Below are 19,906 nucleotides of genomic sequence, written 5' to 3'. Positions count from 1 at the left end.
ACAGTGACAGGCTTAGCTTTGGTTATTCCCCTCACTTTCTTGCCTCAGAGAAATACTTATTGTCACAGGTGTGAGCCTCAGGTTACAACTCTGCCAGCTAGAAAAGTGGAATGTTAGTTTTGTACAAAACAAATATTTTAAAGAAGCCATGCAGCAAACAAAGCATGGTTAGCAGCACTGCTCCTCCCTTATTCCCCCGAGGTGAGGAGGTCACCTTAGCAGAAAATGTAACTTAAAAGTTAGCATTAAAGTACCAGTGGCATTGCTTTCTTTACAAGAAGTCACCTGTCCTTCCTACTACAACTTCCTTTTAATTCCACTTTTACAGGACCAAAATGCTGTCAGGAATCCTCTCACTCTGATGTGTCTCGTGCTGCTCTACTCTTGTTTTCTTTCCTTCCCCCCACTAAATTCACGTTCTGGAGCCACGAGAGGGAGCTCTGTTCTTGAAAATGATGGAGGTGCATGTGTCAGGGGATGGAGATAAAATAGCTATTTTAGTCTTCAAATTTCAAATTGGATTTATAGAAAAGATCTGTGGGTACATTACAAGGTGCTTCATCACTGTCATTGTGTCCCCTTTATGTGCTCCTCTGCGGGGTGCCTTTGGATTTTTCTTACATTCAGTCGATCATGAATGAAATACTCCCAGTATTTGGTTAAAGGCAGCATAAAGTGCCTGGTACAAATTTGAAAAGTTCACCTTTCAGATCGTTATGAATCACAAATAGTAATTACAGTACCAAGGTGTCGAATTTCTGATTGTGGAGCTTCATGAATTTTGCTGTTGTAAAGCTTTCTCAATATTACCTACTTATTTTCTCTTCGACAGTTCATCTCATCCATTAAAGTTGTTCTTTTGTGTTATCTCAAATCCTCCTCAGGCTCCTGTTTCATATATTTCCAACAGGGCTTTAATGTCTTGATCCTTTAGTACCAAATATGCAAAATTTTAAACTTAGAAGCAGCTTATATTTTTCATAAGTTCATTTTTTCCCCAGAACATTTGCTGCTGTTCTGGAGCTTTCAGACTGTTGGTATTTTTGTTAATAAATAGAATGGAACTAAGTGCAGTATTTCTCACGCAGTCCAAATGGATCCACTTCTTCATTCCTTTTTCTTGATTCTCCATTGATTCATTCTTTCATATTGATCTTGCAGTTTCTATATTAATACATTTTCTGCAGCAGGCTGTAACTGCTATAATTTAGTATCTTTGTTTTGGATGGTGAAAAAAAACAAAGTAAAAGGATTCTGATGCAGTTGGAGTGCCCTGAATTTGAGTTTAGAAGCAATGAAAACACCAGTAGCAGCCAAAATCTGATCTGCTGCTTCTACTGCTGCATGGAGTCTGGAGTTAACTGCACTTTATTCGAAGACAACTGAATGTGTAGAGGCAACAGCACAGCAGTTCTCCACTCTTTGAAGCTGGTATTTCATTTTTGACAGTGGAGGCACATCTGTTGGCTCATGTCCATTTCTATTTCCAGTGTGTTTTAGTTCCTTCTTCACCCTGCAGGTTGTCTGATAGTCCTGCCAAGTCTCTTCTTTCAGAGCTTAGTCTAAAACCTGGAAGGAAATGATCATACTGCATTTATTTTCAGCAATTTTATTTGCTGGGAAATCTTTAAAGTAGCAGATAACTGAAAGGATATTGAGGTGAGATCCATTGTCTTTACATCCCTGAAGCCACAGGAATCTCCTTGCTGTGTTTGTCTTGATCCCAGAAGCATAGAACCAATAATCTCATTTGGCTTTTTGGGATGCTTAGGCCCTCCTGTGTTGGCATAGTCTTACTGTGTGTTGTTTTGTTCCTTTTCCCAGGAACAGCTGTTAGCAGGAGGCCAGGAACATTCTTTTCCATGCAGTCTCCATTCTCCTCTTGATGCAGTCTTCCTTCGTCATCTTCTACCTTTTAGCACATCTTTTGTTTCTTGTTCTTGCTTGTGAGTCATTCCTTTCAGTCTGAAGTTCCAGGCAGTGGAAAGGTAATTGCTTGGACCAGCTCAACTCTATTTGCATATTTCAGAGACATCACCTGTCCTTCAAGTCTATTCACTCTTCCTCTAGAGCAGAGAATAATTTATGAAGCCATTCTTTTGCATTCTCTAGCCTTAAACAGAAACGTTTCATGTCAACACCTCCCACTGGTTTGGGTCCTTTGGAAAGGAATATGTGTCCCAGCAGATTCTGGTATGTTCACCTGTCATCTTCCTGCTTTACTGGCAGCAAGTGACACGTTGCTTTTGGTGGCTTTTGCTGGTGTGTGTGGGTTAGGTGATGACACTCACCTGCCCTCCCTGCCAGGCACTGCGTGCCCATCCCTCTGACCCACCACAGTGGTGCTGTCCTGCAGCCGTAGCAATGGGCTCAGGGGTTTTGGGAATATCACCTTCACAAGCTCGTGTCTTCCATCTTCATGCAGTAACTGTGTTTTCGTGTATATCACTGTATAATCGGATACTTCAGTACTAGTGGCTGTATTTCCATTCCCTGACACGCTCCAAAATTCTAATCTCTGTCGTGTATTTCATATCACAAATCCCCACTGGCTAAAATCCAGATTTTTTTAAACCTCAGGCAGCCATGGGAGAAGCAGAAGCAGGCCAGCACCTCTTCTCAGCAGCACTGAACACATCCCTTCCACCGAAATCCCATCTCCAGGGCTGGGGCGGGGGTGTGACACGACACTGCAGTGGGGTGGTCGGGAGCTGTTATTGATCTGTTCCTGTTACGTGGCACAGCTCGAACAATAAAAATAAATAATAAAAAAAGCATCCAGATTTGCTCATCTGTTTTAGCCTTCCATTTGCTGATTGCAGTTTTGGCATCACTCGATTCTAAATATTTCCTTTTCCTCTTTCTTATACTGCGCATTTACCAGTTCCAATCTCAACAGCTTGTCACTACCAACTTCAGTGGCATCCTTTCCCAAACACTTAGAGGCCTCCTCCTATTTGCTTTGACTGCTGAAACTCACAGGAGGACTTAATGATTTTCTATTTATATATTAAAATTCTAAAAAGTGGCACTTTAACTTGTTTGACTTGACTTCCCCAATAATGCACTTAGCAAGATTTCTGCTGCGTAATGAGGAAAGTTGGATATTAGGAATCTGAAGAGCAGAGACTTGTCTCGAAGGCCAAGTTGGAAGAGAGCTTGAGCTCATAGAAAACAGACATTCACCAAACCAAACATCTTTTTAAGCTCTTAAAGGTATGAAATTCCATTGCTGATGTTTGCAGGGGAGAAAGCTGCCCGTAGTTCTTTTTCAAGTACTGTTCCATGCCTTGTTTGAGTAGAGGATTTGTTTCTCTGTACTCTGGGCCAGGTAATGAATGGGAGTAAAATCCCCCCGTTGCTGTGTTGGTGAGGGAGCACCGAGTTATGCCAGGAGAGGACCCTTGGGGAATAGACAATATCATGAAAAAGAAAACAAACTTCAGAGTGAATAAAATAGCAAATGCACTATTGCTGCAGGCTTGGAGCAGTCCAGTAAGCTGGAAAACCTGTGGGAATAAACAAATGGATTTGTCCAGTGGGTGTTTTTGCAGGAAGTACTGCAGGGGGCAATATTTGATAAGATGGTTGGCCAGGTACCCCGTGCCCAGGGCTGGGCTCTGTCCCCCCTTTCTCCTGGTGAAATAACCTTTCTCTGTTACGTTTTAAATGCAACAAGCAAGTTGAAACTAAAATGTGGAAAAGAGAATTTGCAATCTGAGGATACAGTGAAAAGCAGAATAAACAATTCCCAGATTTGCAGCACAGCTGAGCTTATATGTGTGCTTTTGTTGGGTTGCACCAGGTGTTACTGAGATATTTTAACAATTGATTTAAATTAATGAGCCTCTTGTATTTAAGTAGGATCTCTAAGTCAGTTTAGAATTTCTGTCATGTAGGATCTCCAAGGGAACTTAAAAATTTCTGTACTGACTCAAATACAAACTGCATTTCCAATGACATTAAAACAAGCATTTGGAAATCCAATCCTCATTTTTCTTAAATTTGGGCTCATTGCTCAGGTCTGTCCTCTTCATATCTGGAACAAGAATCTTTGATCTTTTGCAGCTTACAGGTTTTATGTGTCTGGTCAACTTCTCTAGGAATTAGATTAGTGGCTGGTAAATCACACTGTAGTTTCAGCCTGGGTTTCTTGGTTAGTGCTGCAGGCCGATGGAATTTCTTCTGGAAATTAAGAAAGGCATTAGAAAAGCTATTGTCTGTAAACAAAATGAGTGCACCCATCGTGTTTTCCTGTTTTGTCTGTCAGTCAAACAGATGTCTCCCGTGATAATCTGTCCCAGCAGCCACCGTTTGCTGTTGGGGAAGAGCAGCAGAGCGGTGTGGGCAGGATTACAAGGGGGATGGGAAGAACAGGAAGGGAAAAGACCTGTTTGGGTCTCTCCCTGCTGTCACCAGCAGCAGTGTGCTCACATACCTGCTTCATTTGGGTAAATATCTCAATTTATGGCTTGCTGGGCTGCGAGGTCAAAAACTTGGAAAAACAGCGACTTTATTTCTTTTGTAGTATAAAAGCAATTTAATTGCATCGTGTAAAGTGGGCACTAATCAAATTATGGCTGTACTCTTTAAAGCTTGCTGTCCTGTGCTGTGCTAATGCAGCACCCTGGGAAGAGGAGCAGTGCTGGCAAGGTCTTTGCTTTCTGGGTTTGTACAGGGAGCTCCTTGTGTGGCATTTCACCCTGAGGGAATTTCCTGTTTGACTTTGTTGTGTTTTTTTTTTAACCCAAATGTTAATAAACGAAATGTAGAATAGAAACAACACTGTTTACTATACATATTTTGACAGCTCTTATTTCAGCGAGTGGCCACATTGGAAGATACAAATCACTGAGATAATTCATAAACTCTAATCAGGCTCTTTCCCTCTTGAGAAAAAAATCCCAAACCCAAACCAACCAAATCATCAAGACTGGGGTTTTTTGGTGTTTGTTTTTTTGTTGTTGTTGTTTGGTTGGTTTTTTGGTTTTTTTTAATACTTCTAACAGAAAATGAAGCACTAGAAATTGAGTAAAACCAGAAAACTGATCCACCCCAGGCTTCTGGCTTTGGGGCATGTAAGACTTACATGTCCTCTGGGTTTAGGGTTTTTTTGTGAACCGCACTGGGATGTGTAATAGTTTTGAGGGTTTTTATGTCCTGAGAAGGGTTAGATCTCAACACACAGAGGGATTCTTCTGCCCTGCTGCCTTTTGCCAGCTGTATGAGGGACAACCTCTAGCATGCAGCTGGTTAGTGGAGGATGCAGCCTTCCTGTGGGAGGGAGTAATTTACTGTGCATGGCTAAGAAAACCTTGTGGTTTCACCTCCCTCCTACCTGTGAGACTACAGGTGGAGTGACCTACCTTATTTTATCCAAGATGGAAAATATTCAGTTTATTAACTGCATAAATTAGTTCTTGAGTACTTTGCTTTTCAAGCATGCCTTCAGAATCAATTCTTTTATTAACAAGGGGATGTTTTCTTGTTTCTGTTGCATAAGAAGCTAAAATATCAAATCTGAACAGGTATCAATTAAATTTCCCCATTCTTCTGCAATAAAAGTGGGTAGTGTTGCATCCTTTGCTTCTCTGTACCTTCTCATGAGAAAAGTGTGCTGATGCTCTAAGTCTTTGATGTAGGTCCTACTCATAAACAAAGCTGTCCATAGGTGATTTACTGCCTTTCTGTCCCTGTCTTTGCTCGTGTAACTCCAGCAAGTAACATGTTCTAGCAAGTAAACTCACTTGCCAGGCACTGGGGTGTTGTGCTGGTGGAGCCATCAACCACAGTGGGCTGGGATTTTGCCTATGGACAAGCTGGATAAATCACAGGGCTTTTTCTCTCCTGCAGTTGCATTTTACTGTAGAGCACAGAACAAAATGCCAGAAGCAGGGTGAGATTTTCAGTCGTTTGGAGTCGTGGCTCTGGAAAGCTGTGCAGAAGTGAAGAAGTTAAAATGAACAAGCGTCTCGTAGTAGAAATATAAACAGCTGGAATATGTGCCAGCCTCCCATCCCCTGGGAGCCTGTTGGATTGTTCTCTTTGATTTTACATCCCCGCAGAAATTTATGGTCTCGGCTCCTTTTATTTATGACACTGCGATCCTCGATCAGGCGATTGATTGAAATGCAGGAGTGCCAAGCTGCAAGCCTGTATTTTAGGGAGGATTAGAAAGCAAACCAGCAATGCAGTCATGTATTGCAAGCTGCACTGGAATCCTCTACAGAGGTTGCCCATGTGTCTGTGTCCCTAAACTTCTTCGAAGTAAAGAATTATCATGACAAGGGTTCGTACCTCATTTCTTACCCTCCTTTTAGGGTGCCTGTTCTGGCTGAAAACATACTGCGTGTTAAATGTGCAATCTTACTAGCCCTGCAAAGGCTAACTTCTGCCTGTAGAGATGTTAGCTCCTATTTTTCCAGCTCAGATCCAGCAGTGCTGATGCACCATGTTGTGAGTGTGCTGTTGGAAGCATAATGCGTTCTCTTGCAGCTGCTTGAATGTAACAGTAGTTGTTTCTGGGAATTGCAAGCAAGAATTTGGGGGGCTCACCATTTTTTGGCTACTAGTGTAGTGATTTTGGCTAAATATTTAAGCAAGGATTAAATATTTTTCCTTTTGAATATGTCAGTGAATTAATTTTCAACATCTTGCGCTAATTAAAAAAATATATATTGTACTATTTGGAATGCATTCAGAAAAAAAAAAAGAATAATTAGAGGCATAGCTCTGCCTTGCTGAGTGTGCTGCTGCAGCACAGTGATGTGTGGCATCCCAGCATCACGATTCCTGGCTTACAGGGGGATGAAGACACTGCATGAAAGCCAGATACACCAGGGGCAACTGAAAGAAGATCAAATAAATTTAAATGGATATATCAAACTATTGGCATTCAATGATGACAAGATGTAACAGAATGAGGCAAAGTACTGTGTGACTTTCTGTGCAGTAGGGATTTAGCTGCTTTTTTCTTTTCCCCTTAGTCACGCACCAGAAGTGACAGGTTGTGCTGTGTGGCTGCAGTGCACAGGTAGCAGTCCCACAGCACTGGTTACTCTGTGATCCCACGGCTCTGGGATTGGAAGCACAAGACTCAGATGAGCTCTGGGACCTTAAAACTTACCTTGAGCGAGTGCTTTCCTAGCTCAGAGAGCATCTGAATATCAGGGAAGGTGTAAGTTGCTGTTGATCCTCTGCTGAAGGTTATTGCTTTTGTGGCTGAGTTGACAGAATATGGTTAGAGATGCTGATAGTTCCAGGGAGAGTCCAAGATCTTGGCTTAAACTGAGAAGGCAAGGTTGGGTTTGTGTCAGACCACAAGCTGAGATGACTGAGATGCAACCAGAGGTGCCCTCTGTCATTTCTGCCTTGGGGTGACAATTTCTGGCAAGGCAAGGAAGGGGTTCAAATGCCATGTGCATTCTTTTGTTGCAGATTTTATCAGCAATGCTGCTGCTTCTCAGCAACAAAAATGTGGATAAGGAAAGTATTGAAAAGCTTGTTTTTGTGAATCAGCTGTGTGAGGCTGGAAGCAGGAAAGAGCAGTGTTGTGACAGAAGTGATTCTACCAGCAATGGAAACTTTCCTGTGTAGGTTCACTTCTGTACTGAAACTCCTCTGGCTAAAACAAATTGGTAAATGAGGCTTTTGGTAGCGCTGGGCAGTGTGACAAAACTGGGGGCTGGGAAAGCTGCAGGATGGGCTGGCAGAGGAGAGGTGTTGAACCAAGCAGGATGCTGCCATGGGCTGTAGGGACAGGGCAGGTGAGCAGGCAGCGAGGGGCAGTTCAGGAGCTTGGGGCAGAGAGCAGAGCAGGCTGAACCTCAGCCTGATGTAACAGGAGGAAAAATAAATAACGACTTGCAAGGGAAGGTGGGGAGGACCAGGAGGGTAAGAGATGCTTTCTCTGCTCAGTCTTAGCTGGGGTTGCAACTAGGTGACCTTTAAGGTCCCTTCCAACCCAACCCATTCTATGATGATTCCTGCTGGCCAAGCAGCAGACAGCCTCCCTGACATCCGTGACCCCAGTATTGTCCTGGAGTGCCCAGAAACATGGAAAAGCCTGATTCAAAGCACCCAAGTCCTGTTGCTTAGGGTAGCCCAGTGAGGTGGTGAGTGAGGTTGGGCAGAGCAGACACAACCTCCTCTGCTTGTGGCATGTGGTGGGCTTTCAGGAGGGGGGCTTGGACTTGCTCTGCAGCTTGCTTGGGAAACTGTGATATCCTCTCCTCAAACTCCTGTTTTGGCCAGCAACCCACCAGGCTGGGTTAGCAGCTTGACTGCCTTAAATGGGGAAAGGTGCAACTTCTAATAAAATAATCTAATTTTTCAAAGTCGTTGAAGCTGTTGCAGAACTCTCAACTTGATGTGTCAGAGGTTGTTAAAAAAATTCAGAAACTTGGGGAAGAAATTGTATGTTTATCTTACTGTGGAGTATGTAATGCTTTGATTTTTCGGTATGGAGCTGTAGACATTTTCTTGATGATATTCAGGCACAGGAAGGGTCTGTGTACCCTGCTGCTTCACATAGTGATGTAAAGGCTGGTTTAAAAGAGAGAATGTGTTAAATAAAAATAGCACATGCTTTTGGTAAGGAGGGAACAGCTACAATTGTTTTGTGTGTAAGATAAGCTGTAGCATAATTAAGCTGTTTCTTTAGTGAAAATCCAGCTTTTTGTGTTGGAAAAAGGGTAAGTGGTTATGTTTAGCTTGCTCTTCACAGGAAGTATCAAGAAGGTATTGAATGTAATTACTGGAGATCAAGATTTTGTTTGGATGTTAACTAACACATGGGTTAATGTCTTGTAAATGTTATTTGTCTCTTGGAGTGGAAAAGGAGTTATCCCTTAAAAGAGCAGGATTGTTAGATTCTTGGGCACTCTTGTACCAAATTAGTCCTATTAGAAGGGAAGGTGGCACTCCTTAAGTGCCTCTGGAGCATCCTGTAAGTATTTTGAGCTGAACTAACCAACACAAAGGCCTGTAAAGGCTCAGGCACAGCACTAAAGTTGCCTCCAGATCCTGCTGCATCCTTCTGGCTGAGTCTGCCAAGGGTTACACCGGCACTTCAGAAACCTTCTGTTCCTGCTGGGGTGCTCAGATCCTTCCCTTGCCTGAGTCTGTGGGGATGGGGAGCAGCAAAGATCTCTTCATTTTTCCATTTCTCTGCCTGCAGAGCTCATAAATCCATCCTCTGCCTTCACAGCCAGATCTGTTGGAGGAAGCAAATGTCCATGGCACTGGTCAAGTTGCCAGTGGGGACATTGGCCACTGCGGTGCTCTCTGGCCCAGTGTCACTCCAGAAAGTAAAGGATGAATATGTCAACAGGCAGGCTGGGAGTCCTTTATTTATCAAAAGTAGTTAGAGTTGCCTTCAGCTTTCAAGCTTCAGAGCACCTGTTTCATCCCAAGCTGTGTAGTCCTTCAGTATTTCCAGTTTGGCTCAGAGTATGTTTGTGTAAATGTCTGTGTAAATCTATATAAATATCTGTATTAGATTGACAAAAAAAGCAGCAATTACAGTCCAGGCTGTGTTAGTGTCTATAGCTTGGTCCCCTCAGCTTGGGCATTTGTGGATTTTCATAGGGGTGATGATACAGAAACCAAAAGCTGTGGGAAGCCACTGCATGGGGTTTTTTGACTGAGCATATTATTTCCTTCTGTGCATATGCTAAAATGTATATAGTGAGTGATGAAATCACAGCTGCTAGCAAGCATAAAATTTGTGCAGAATTATGTTAAGCATTTTACATTTCTTTCCCTTCCCCTGACTGTCTTTACTACTAATTTCCAACTATGATTATGGCGCAGTTATTAATTAAGTCGTTATAGTTAAATGAGTAATCTGCAAGGCTTTGCTTTTAGATCACAGCTCTGTTTAACTATGACATTAATTATAGTATATTTGTTTTTATTTTTTTGAATAATCTGGAAAATATTTTCCCTGTCTTGGATTGTGTTTTTTAAGAGGAAATTCTATGATGATACTTAGAAGAACCAGAAAACTTTTTTTTTTTTTTAAGGTAGCCGTGAATGGAATATTAACTAAACTCCTCCTGCAATATTTAAAACCAAAAAAAAAAAAACCCAACCCCACTCTGCGGAGTGTTCTGCCTTTATTTTTTTTTTTTTAATAGGGCAGTTTGCTCAGATGGTTCAGATCCTCAGTGGTCTCTTGAAAAGGCTCCAGGTGCTGAGTCATGTGCACGCTCCGGCCGAGCTGCTGCTGGGAGCCAAGGAGGATTGTTGAGAGAGGAATATTAAAATAGTCTGTTTATGACAGCCATTAATACGGCTGGTGCGGAGGGGATGGCAGCTGCTCGTGAAAAGGTGGCTTTGCAGCAGCAGCGCAAGAGGGAGGCTCAGCCAGGGGGGATTCGTGTCTTATTTGGGGGTCACTGGCTCCCACGGAGCGGTGAGAAATGCTGAGCTCATATTTGAGTCAGGAAGGAAGGATTTTATGAATTTAAACAACGTAAAACACAGCCTAATTTTACGAATGGTTAAAAATAGTAGCGTCACCACTGAAGGGTTAAGATTTACCGTCCCTCTCGCTGCAGGTAGTGTGAAGTTCAGCTGAGCTGTAAAGACAGAAGGATATAGGTGGAAAATACCTTTGGAAGAGAACATTGTTTGTCCTCATTTCACGCCTCATTAGCCGCGCTGCTGGAGGACCCTCCCGCATTGTTATGGGGTCAGGAGCCTCCTGCGGTGCTGGGGGAGAAGGGACATCTCCCTGTCCAAGGGCTCTCTTTTTCGGACCACCTGCATTTGGGGTGGAGAGCACCCTCCTCCCCTTGGCTCTCCTGGCACTGGCCTTAACTAGTAAAGGAAAAGACGGCGGCAATTATGGCACACACAATTAACGAGCTTCTAATCTCCAGCCTTGTGTGTAATTGCTGCTGTCAAATACAATTAGTGTCTGCCCAAGTTCCATTCCCAGAGGGACGGGCTAGGCTGTGGCACAGAGGGAGAGGAGGGGGGCAAGTGTCTGAAACTTTAGGAGAGTTTACATTTTCTTGTTGCCTCCCTAATAATCCTCACTCCTCAAATAGAGAAATGTTAATCCAGAGCACTAAGGGGACATGGTGACCAGCGGAGCAGGCCTTAAGGTTTGCTCTTGGGTTAGCTCTGAAGTATCTTCTCAAAAATTTCTCACCTGAGACTATAGGAGCTTAATTACAATTCAACCAGCACTTGTCAGGGATTTACTGGTACCTTCCCGTGAGCCTGATGGGGTTCCAGGACATCACCTGTCCTGTTGTAACAACACACTGGAGTTGCTACACCTCCCAGGTGTAGTTTGGGGAGCTGAGACATGGGCCAGGGTTTCTCCTACCCATGCCAAGCCGATCCCTGTGAGCACTCAGCACTTGCAGCTCCTCCAGGCTCGATGGCTCAGGACCCTTGGTTGCACCCCAAAGCCCTGCAGCACCTTGTGAGGCCAAGACAGATTTTGGTGGCTTCTTTGGTGGCTGCTGGAGGCTGCCACGTTCCTGTCAAGGAGGCTGTTTCACTGCTCTGCTGCTGTGTGTGCACCTTGCTGCAGCCTGGGATGGAGTAAGGAAATGTGTCCCTGTCCCCAGTGTGGGGTGTTGCTCTGGGCAATGCAGGAAAGCCAGGGAACATGCCAGGCTGACACCTGTGCTGGAGGACCGGGTGAGCTGGAGGGAGGTGAATTATGCAGAACAAATGCAGATTGGAATCTGCACTATGTGTTTGCTGCTGCGGAAACGCTTGGGAAGTTTCGACTGTAGTCATTTTGCTGGGAGTATTTCTTGTCCCCGTCCCAGGGAGCCGGATACAGCTGCTGCTCTGACTCAAGCTGCATCAGGCTCAGAGGAAGAGAAAAATAATACAATAAGTAGCACAAACTTCTCCCGTGCAGTGTGGTGGCTCAGCTGTGAGATCCTGATACACAGCTCTCGTTTAAGTTGCCTCCCTTTTCTGTTTCCAAGGTGCACAATGATGAAAAACCCGAGTCTTGACCGTTTTAAGGCACTAACCAGGATAACTTTGAAGATAAGCAGTCGGATGAGATTAACCTTTTTTGCTGATGGCATTCTCTTTTTTCTTAATTATGTATTTATGAGAAGTTATTTAAAGGTTTTGGGTATGGAGAAAAGCCAGAGTGAGATGTGAGGGAACTAGGAGGATGATAGATGTGCTATGCAACACAACCACGTGCCTTGCCAAACAGCTATTGCTGTGTGTGCTGGGTGTCTAGGTGTGCAGAACCAACCAGGCAGAGTTCCCATTTTACTCTGGATAAAACTGGGATGCCCTACATTTAACCCATGCCTGGGATCTTCTGTTAACTCCAAGTTATGGCATTCTATTTTTTTAAAAGCCATACTGAAACCTGTGCTATTCCTGCTGTTTTGTAGTATCTCTGCAGGATTTCTCTCTGCCTTTCCTTCTATGAGATTCAAGAGTCCCTTGCCCTACATATAAATATCTGTGTACCATTTGGTCCCAGCTAATCACTGATGGTAACTTTATTTGCATCTCTGTGGTAAGTTCTAGCTATTGAGTTTGAAGTGGGTCACTGGAAGCACCCATGAATGTGCCATCTTGTTAAATCTGTTGTAACCTGGTTTGTGTAGATGGGAACAAAGCTTGGACTTGGAGATGAAAAATAAAACAACCCTGTCCTGTCTTCAGGGATGTAGCAAAAGACTGACCCACTAAGCCAACCCCCATCAGGAAACTACTGCTCCTTCTGTTAGATGATAATTTTCATCCCACTCCCCAAAAATGCAAAAGGAAAAATGGGTCGTGTTGTGATCATGGGCAAGTTTTAAGACCAAAATAGAAGGTGAACTCAAAACCCTACAAAGAAAGTGTTTTTGTCTAATTGCTTTGCATTTCCATAATGCTTACTAGGATAAAACAGTCTTCTCTTTCTCCTTTATTTTTCAATCATGATTAGGCTTTAATGTTGTTAAAGCTTATAAGTGAGTTTGAGGCACTGTCTTGTTGAAGAGAAGATGGAGCTGAAATTTTCAGTGAGGCATTGGACAGGGTTTTTAATGTGTCTGTCATTATATGTTAACCTCTGAACTGGGACACGACGTCTGTTTTATGGCTGACAACAATTTAAAAGTATACATCTTGACATGGTGGATAAAGGAAGAAGGGGGGAGTGGAGAAGAAAAAAAGAATTAATGATGTTAGCAAATATTAGTCCCTGTATTTCCATTTTGCTCCTAAAGTGGTTGTCAGGCTTTGAGGCTGCCTGGAGCAGCATTGCCAGTGACAGGCAGCCGGGATGTGATTGTCCCTTGAATCGAGCCGGGCTTTTATTGACACACACAGTGCTCCGAGGCAGGGACGGGGACGCTCTGCTGTCTGCTCCGGGATGAGTGCGGCTTTTCTCCTGGCATTCCGGGTGACATTTGAGAAGGATAGTTCTGGGCTTAGTGGAGTTCCCTGCGCTGGTCCGTGAGCACACAGGGAGTCGGGGGGGGGGAGTTGAAAGTGTCTCTGAATGAGTACAGATGCTGCATCCAGAGACACGGATCTGCCCGTGATTTATGCTGGCTCTGCTCAGCCAGACCCGCCCACCAAAGTTAACTGTCAGGAGTAACAGTGACTTTGACATCAACCTCAATTGTACACGAGCCACAAAGAAGCAGCGAGCAAGAATTAGGGGAAGACGTGAGAAATTCCATGTACCATTCCATAGACCTGTTTAAGGCATCTCTTACACTTCTTTATCATCTCTTCCTGAATCTTTTATGTGCCCCTGCCTGTGCTTTGGCACGCAAGTGCAATCCTCCAAGGTTTCTTCACGTGCTGTCACAAATTCCTCTTTATTCCCACAATTTTTAACTGGCAGTTTAAGAGCAACCCCCTCACACTCATGGAACCCACAACAATTTTACCTTTGCTACAACATCTCTCTTGCATGGTCTAACTGCGGATAATACTGTCTTCTCTGTCAGATTCAGCTTGGAAATTATGGGAGCCTGGGATCATGTTATTCCTTAACTATCATTAGTTACGTGTGTATCTGCAGTGCTTCTGGACAGCACTGCCAGCAGTGAAAGAAATGGAGCTGGCTTAATTGAGAGCCACATACTTAATTATTAGTGCCTTTTTAACGGAGGAGAGAGGAAATTTGCAGTGTCAGTTTTTAATTTCATTGTGGTATGCGGGGTAATGTGACTTTAAACTCACCAGTCATTGTCTGTGTATAGGTAGCATTGAGTTTATCCTCCCAACCCTAAAAGCCTTTTTTTTTTGCTGTAGAAATGTCGAGAGATTTAAGAAGGAATAGGGCATCTCTGCATTACTGTTCCCTTCAGCCAGGGTGGGCAACAATTAAAAACAGGGGTTGCTGTCAGTACAGTGGCTGTGACGTGGTTTGGAAGGAGCAACTGCTGCTGTCCCACCTTTTGAGTCACTGAGTTTAGTTCATTGTGCTTGGGTGTTGCTGGGTACCACAGATTTTGGAATGAGCTCTTGGATAGGCAGGTTGTCAAGGGCAACTGGAAAGAAACAGGTTTTTATCCCCGTGGCAGCACAATTAACATTTTTGGGAAGAAGTGTTCCTCGTAGCCTGGGCAGATTCCCCTTGGGAAGTGCAGTGGGGATGAGTGGTGGAGCCATGATGGTTCATTCATGGCTTTGCAGAGTAGGGGCACACATTAAATCCTGGGAGAAGAGATGAATCTTTTCCTGGATGTCCTTCATGAACTTGTTCTAGATATCAAGGACCCTGATGGAATAAGCTTGGTTCAACATTCATAAATTGCATATTGAGTTACCTGTTTCTATGTGAAAGAGATGAGAGAAAAGCTACTTGGACAAAGTAACTTATATATGGATTAAAAACCAGAGAAGTTTTTGCCTGAGCATTTTTGGTAAAGTCTTTATCGCTGAGTTTCCCGATGACCTTATGTGTACTCAATCAGCGTGATTAATCTTTGGCAGAAATGCATTCGTTGTGCAAAGAAGGTGAACTTAATCCCAGAAACCTTTTTTTTTTTCCCCTAACAATTTCTCTAGAAAGATGAAATGTATTTTTTCAAATGTTTTTTTCTGACTTGGGGATAAAAAAACACAACCAACAACTGGAGTAGGAAGAGGTAAAAGAATATAGATTAAAAATTTTTTGCAATTTCTGGTGCTGGTTGAATGCCCAGCATCCCTCAGAATCAAACAGGGTAGTTGTGAGCATAGCATTACTGTATAGGAATAACTCTTACATGCACTAGCAGATGATCTGAAATTAATTTTCTTTATAAGTGGTGTGGAAATAATTGATGGACAGTAAGGTTCTCTGCTAAATAATTTTTTAAGAGGGGCACTGCACTGTAAAGACTCTGAAGCCCTTTTCTCTTCAGGAACTTCATGTCACCTTCTACTCTAAATTAAAAAAAGCCTAAATGCAATAGAATGGTTTTCATAGCCAATTTCCTTTCCGTTTTTTCTAATAAACAAGTATGTCTGTGATATCTGCAACCCCAAAGCAGTAAACAGATTTAAAACAAAAGCAACCTAGGGAGCAGGAAGAAAGATATATAAGTGTGGGAGTTTTTGAAAAAAAACCCACAACCCACTATATTTCTAGATAGAATTCTGATGAGGCAATAACATTTTTTGGTGTAATCAAGTTGATTAGAGGGATGGAGCACCTCTCCTGTAAAGAGAGAATTGGGATTGTTCAGCCTGGACAAGAGAAGGCTTCGGGGTGACCAAATTGCAGCCTTCCAATACCTAAAGGGAGCCTACAAGAGAGATGGAGAGAGACTATTTAAAAGAGCATGGAGTGACAGGACGAGGAGGAATGGCTTAAACTGACATGTTTAGATTACATATTAGATATTAGGAAGAAATTCTTTAATGTGAGGGTGAGGAGGCCCTGGCACAGGTTGCCCAGAGAAGCTGTGGCTGCCCCATCCCTGGAAGTGTCCAAGGCCAGGTTGGATGGGGCTCTGAGCAACCTGGTCTAGTGGAAGGTGTCCCTGCCCATGGCAGGGGGTTGGAACATGGTCAGCTTTAAGGTCCTTTGCAACCCAAACCATTCCAGGATTCTGTGATTCTCTGATTCGATGTATTGCAGCTACAGAGAGGCTGCTAGAGGCTGCAGCTTTGCTCCTGATTTTACTCACCATAGCTGTGACAGTCTCTCACCACAGAATGCCACAGAACTGTCCACTGACAACAGCAAGTTGCAATTAATGGGCTGGTTTTATAAGGAATTACTGCTGCAAATTGCAAACCAGTTTGGACTGCTTACCTGAAAACCAAACTACTAAATGTTGTGGAAGAATTGGGTCAGGCTTTCAGACAGCAGGCACTGAAAGTCTGGCATCAGTGTAAAGTCAGGCAATTGAGGAGCCCAAGCTGCAGGATGGTTTTTTGAAAAGGTAGGCCTGGGGCTCCGTATCGATCAATCATTATTCTAATTGTTCCTTTCTATTACGGTGGGAATCATTCAGAATCCTAGAGTTCCTGGGAGTAAATCATTTGGAAATGCTGCCCATTATAAAATTTAATTTTAAATCTATATTAAATAGATTTATAAAGGCAAGCTTTGCAATCTAGTAACAGAACATTATGCTGCCTCACAGAGGCTCGGCTTTGGGGTCCTAAGGGGCCGGGAATGCTGCGGAGGAAACGCTGTGGCTTGTGGTGAGTGGGATGGTGAGGCTGCCAAGCCTCTGGGCCACCTTCACAGGAGCATCGATCCCATTTGCTGAAAGATCCATCCAGATGTTCCAGAGGGAGTGGAGTCATGGGGCACTGTCCGCTGTGCAATGGGGCTTCCAGAGGGCTGATCCCATCTCTGGGGCAGGGAAAAGGGTGGGAAGTGACAGAAAGGTGGGAATGGGGTGGGAGCCAGAATGCTGGACCAATCTTTCTTTTTCTTTCAGACAACAGAGAAGAGGGCAAAGGAAAGCAAAACTGTATTTGGAGGACCAGTCGTCAGCTCGTTATATCAAGAAGAAACAATCAGGTGATTATCTGTGCTGGAATTCAGTTGAAAACAGTATTTTTCTAATGTCATTTTGCTAAGCTTTTTTTTTTTTTTTAATATTGCACAAGTGTGGTGGCAACTACAACAGGATAATAAATGACAGGAAAGAACTTTTCAGGTCCATAATCATTTAAATCAATATCTGCCTGTATCATTGCCAGGTAGTAACCTTTCCCTAGCACAAGATGTGGGGGAAGGGTAAGGCTTCCCATTTTTCAGTTATATGGCTAAAAAAGGTAATATTGGATATTTTTAATAGAAAGCTATTCAGACACTACCTTTTTCAAATAGTTATTTCTTTACCAATACATTCATTAGGGATTGTTCAGTGAAGGTTTTAGTGTTGGACAATGTTTGCCTTCAGAGAGAGTTTGTACCTTATATCAAATTAATTTTTTTTTTCTGGCCTCTGCAGCTAGCAAAGCAGAAATGCATTTACTGAACTAGAGTGGCTGCTATTTAAAACTGTCAAGGTGCAAGTAGCAAGTGACATAACCTACTGAATAAGGACAGCTGGATGTTTTTGGTTTGGTTTGGTTTTTTACTGTTCCAGTCAGCGAAGAATGAATTTTTGAGCAGTGTTTGCTGTCATGTTGCAGTCACCCATTTATGTGTATGTGACCCCATTTTTTACTGAATGTCTTGCATCATTTCAGTCCCAGGAAATTAAAAGTTAAACCCTGATTTCTCTATACATAGCCTCCCAAGCTTGATGAGAACTTTCCCAAAGGGTTAAAACTCAACACAGCATTTCTTTGATTTGTTGTCACAAACTAGTCTTGAGCAGGTGGTTCCAAACCCTTTGCAAGGAACTCAGGTAGGAATTGATACAGCTGTTGTAAGCAAAGAGGGTGGCATTTTTGTGCTTGGCAGTAACACAGGCATTTCCCTCGGGATTGCAGTCCACTTTATAGTGAAGTGGAGCAGCTGGCCAGGAATAGCCTCCTTCCCTCGCATGGGGAGCCAGCACATCTTTAACTTGCCCCTGGACCTTGACCAGAGGTGGTCAGATGTGACCTTGGTTTAACACACTGTTTGAGGAATGGCACTTCTGGCAGGCACAAGCTCCTTTTTCTTCCCTGCTCTGTCAGTGCAGGTCTCAGCCACCTCCTTGATCGCATAGTTTGACCTTGTAGTTTAAATCCTGTTCTGGCTCTACTTCTGGGAGTGGAACATATCCCTACAGTGCTGTCAGTCTTGGCTATCCCAAGTACTACCTGTGTCCTTTCTTGAGTATGAAATGCAGCACTCTGGTTGGCTTGACCAGCCTAAATCTTACCAAATGTTTGGTTTTATTTCCATGAGAACATGGCTTGTGCAGGACTTGAAGATAAGTACAGTTCCAAATACTCTTTTTTTTTCCAGACATGCCATGAGGAATATATGTGCTGTGTTTTTAGCAAAGCACAGCTGTGGTCCATACGAATAAGGCTGGAGGCAGATGTTGTCTCTGACACAATGAAGTGTCCTGACTCTGCTGGCAGAGTGGAGACTTGTGGTCCATTAGCACAGCTTGGCTTGCAGGCATCCATGTCTTCCTTGCAAGACAGGAATGAGCAAGTGTCACCACCATCTCACCCACACAGAGCTGTACAGCTTCAAATTTCTCAGTACTTCTGTCTACTGTTCATTCCCTTGCTGGAACAGGAAGTAAACGTGGAAGTATAGGCACATCCCTGGAGTGATAATTATAATAAGAAAAGCATAGCCCTAAACAAAATTGCCTTGATACCAAACCTGCAAGCAGATGAACCAAAGAAGAATGGCTCTAGACATTCAGCTTGGTGGCCAAATTTGTCTAGAGCATGAATTAGTTTGGTAGTTGTAGCACTCACCTGAGAAAGGTGACTTTTGTGAGCCCGTGAGTGGTTACTTACAAGAACATAAGGTTAGCATTCAAAAATACTTCATAAAACAGAATGTAGTCTTAAAAAACAAGGCATTTTCTGTAGAGGAAAAACATGCAAATGTTTAAAGAGAAATAAAACTGAATAGCTTGAGCCAGCATAAACTTTAACACTTTGATTATTACAGGTAAGTCCCGTGCTGTAAGTTCAGTGTGTACATTTGTGCTGCCTCAAAACCTGAGAAAAGAGACTTTGATGTAGATTGTTTATTGACTGGGTTTTCTATGGTGGGTTGACTGAAGTTTTGCAAGGAGCTTGCAAAAACTGGGATATAAATCAAACCACTTTAGTCTCTGTTTCCCAGGGCTGTTGATAGGATAAATATTTTCTTGTTACAGGATCATATTGAGGAAGATCAGAATAAACAAAAAAAAACCCTTTTTTGTGTACTAAAAAGTAAAACTTGAGTCCTCATCAGCCCTGAGCTCTGACAGACTGCTGAAAGCAATTTCTCAGCAGTCATTACTCTGCCAAACACAGCCTACCATATGCCCTTTAGGATTCTGCTGATGCAAAGGCAGGAAAAGGCTGCTAATTTATCTGGAGCATCGTCACAACCTCACCTTGCACCAGGAGATAGACAAGGATGCAAGTGCAGAGTTTTGCAGGTTCACCTAAGCAGGATCACTTGTTTTATTCTTGCCAGGAGCTTTTGAACAGTTCATCAAAAAGTTAACATCCTCCAAGCTGCTACTGCGTAATAAATAGGAAGAGGCTTTTGTTTAAATAGAACAAACCACCAGTATGCCATCAGCAGTAGTTACCAACAAAGCAGCAGTGCCATTGCTTTCAAACTGTGTGTCTAAAATTATGCATAAATAGTGCTTACCTTCCTCTTGTGGAATGAAATGCTTGGATTTTAGGATGCAGAGCTATAAACGCTGGACAAAGTGGAGTTACCATACCCTGCCCGAAAGTGGATCAACAGTAGGAGGAACTCAGTGCCAGGCCTGATTTTTGCCTTATCACTAATTATCTCAAATGTTTCTAATTGAGAACAAAATAGAAG

At 43.1% G+C, this 19,906-nt stretch overlaps 1 protein-coding gene across 1 annotated transcript in view; it reads left to right on the top strand.

Moving 5' to 3' along the window:
* The window catches only part of ACBD6 (acyl-CoA binding domain containing 6), an 82,769-nt gene that overhangs the window by 9,181 nt on the left and 53,682 nt on the right, over positions 1–19,906 (top strand). The window contains 1 exon segment of the mRNA XM_029962294.1: positions 16,887–16,969. Within this exon segment, the coding sequence (XP_029818154.1) occupies positions 16,887–16,969 (83 nt within the window).

This window comes from Manacus vitellinus, unplaced genomic scaffold, assembly GCF_001715985.3.
Source record: "Manacus vitellinus isolate BGI_N305 unplaced genomic scaffold, ASM171598v3 scaffold_44_pilon, whole genome shotgun sequence".
NCBI classification, from domain to species: Eukaryota; Metazoa; Chordata; class Aves; order Passeriformes; family Pipridae; genus Manacus; species Manacus vitellinus.
Note: the sequence above shows the minus strand (reverse complement) of the source record. Positions and strands in the feature narration are given on the sequence as shown.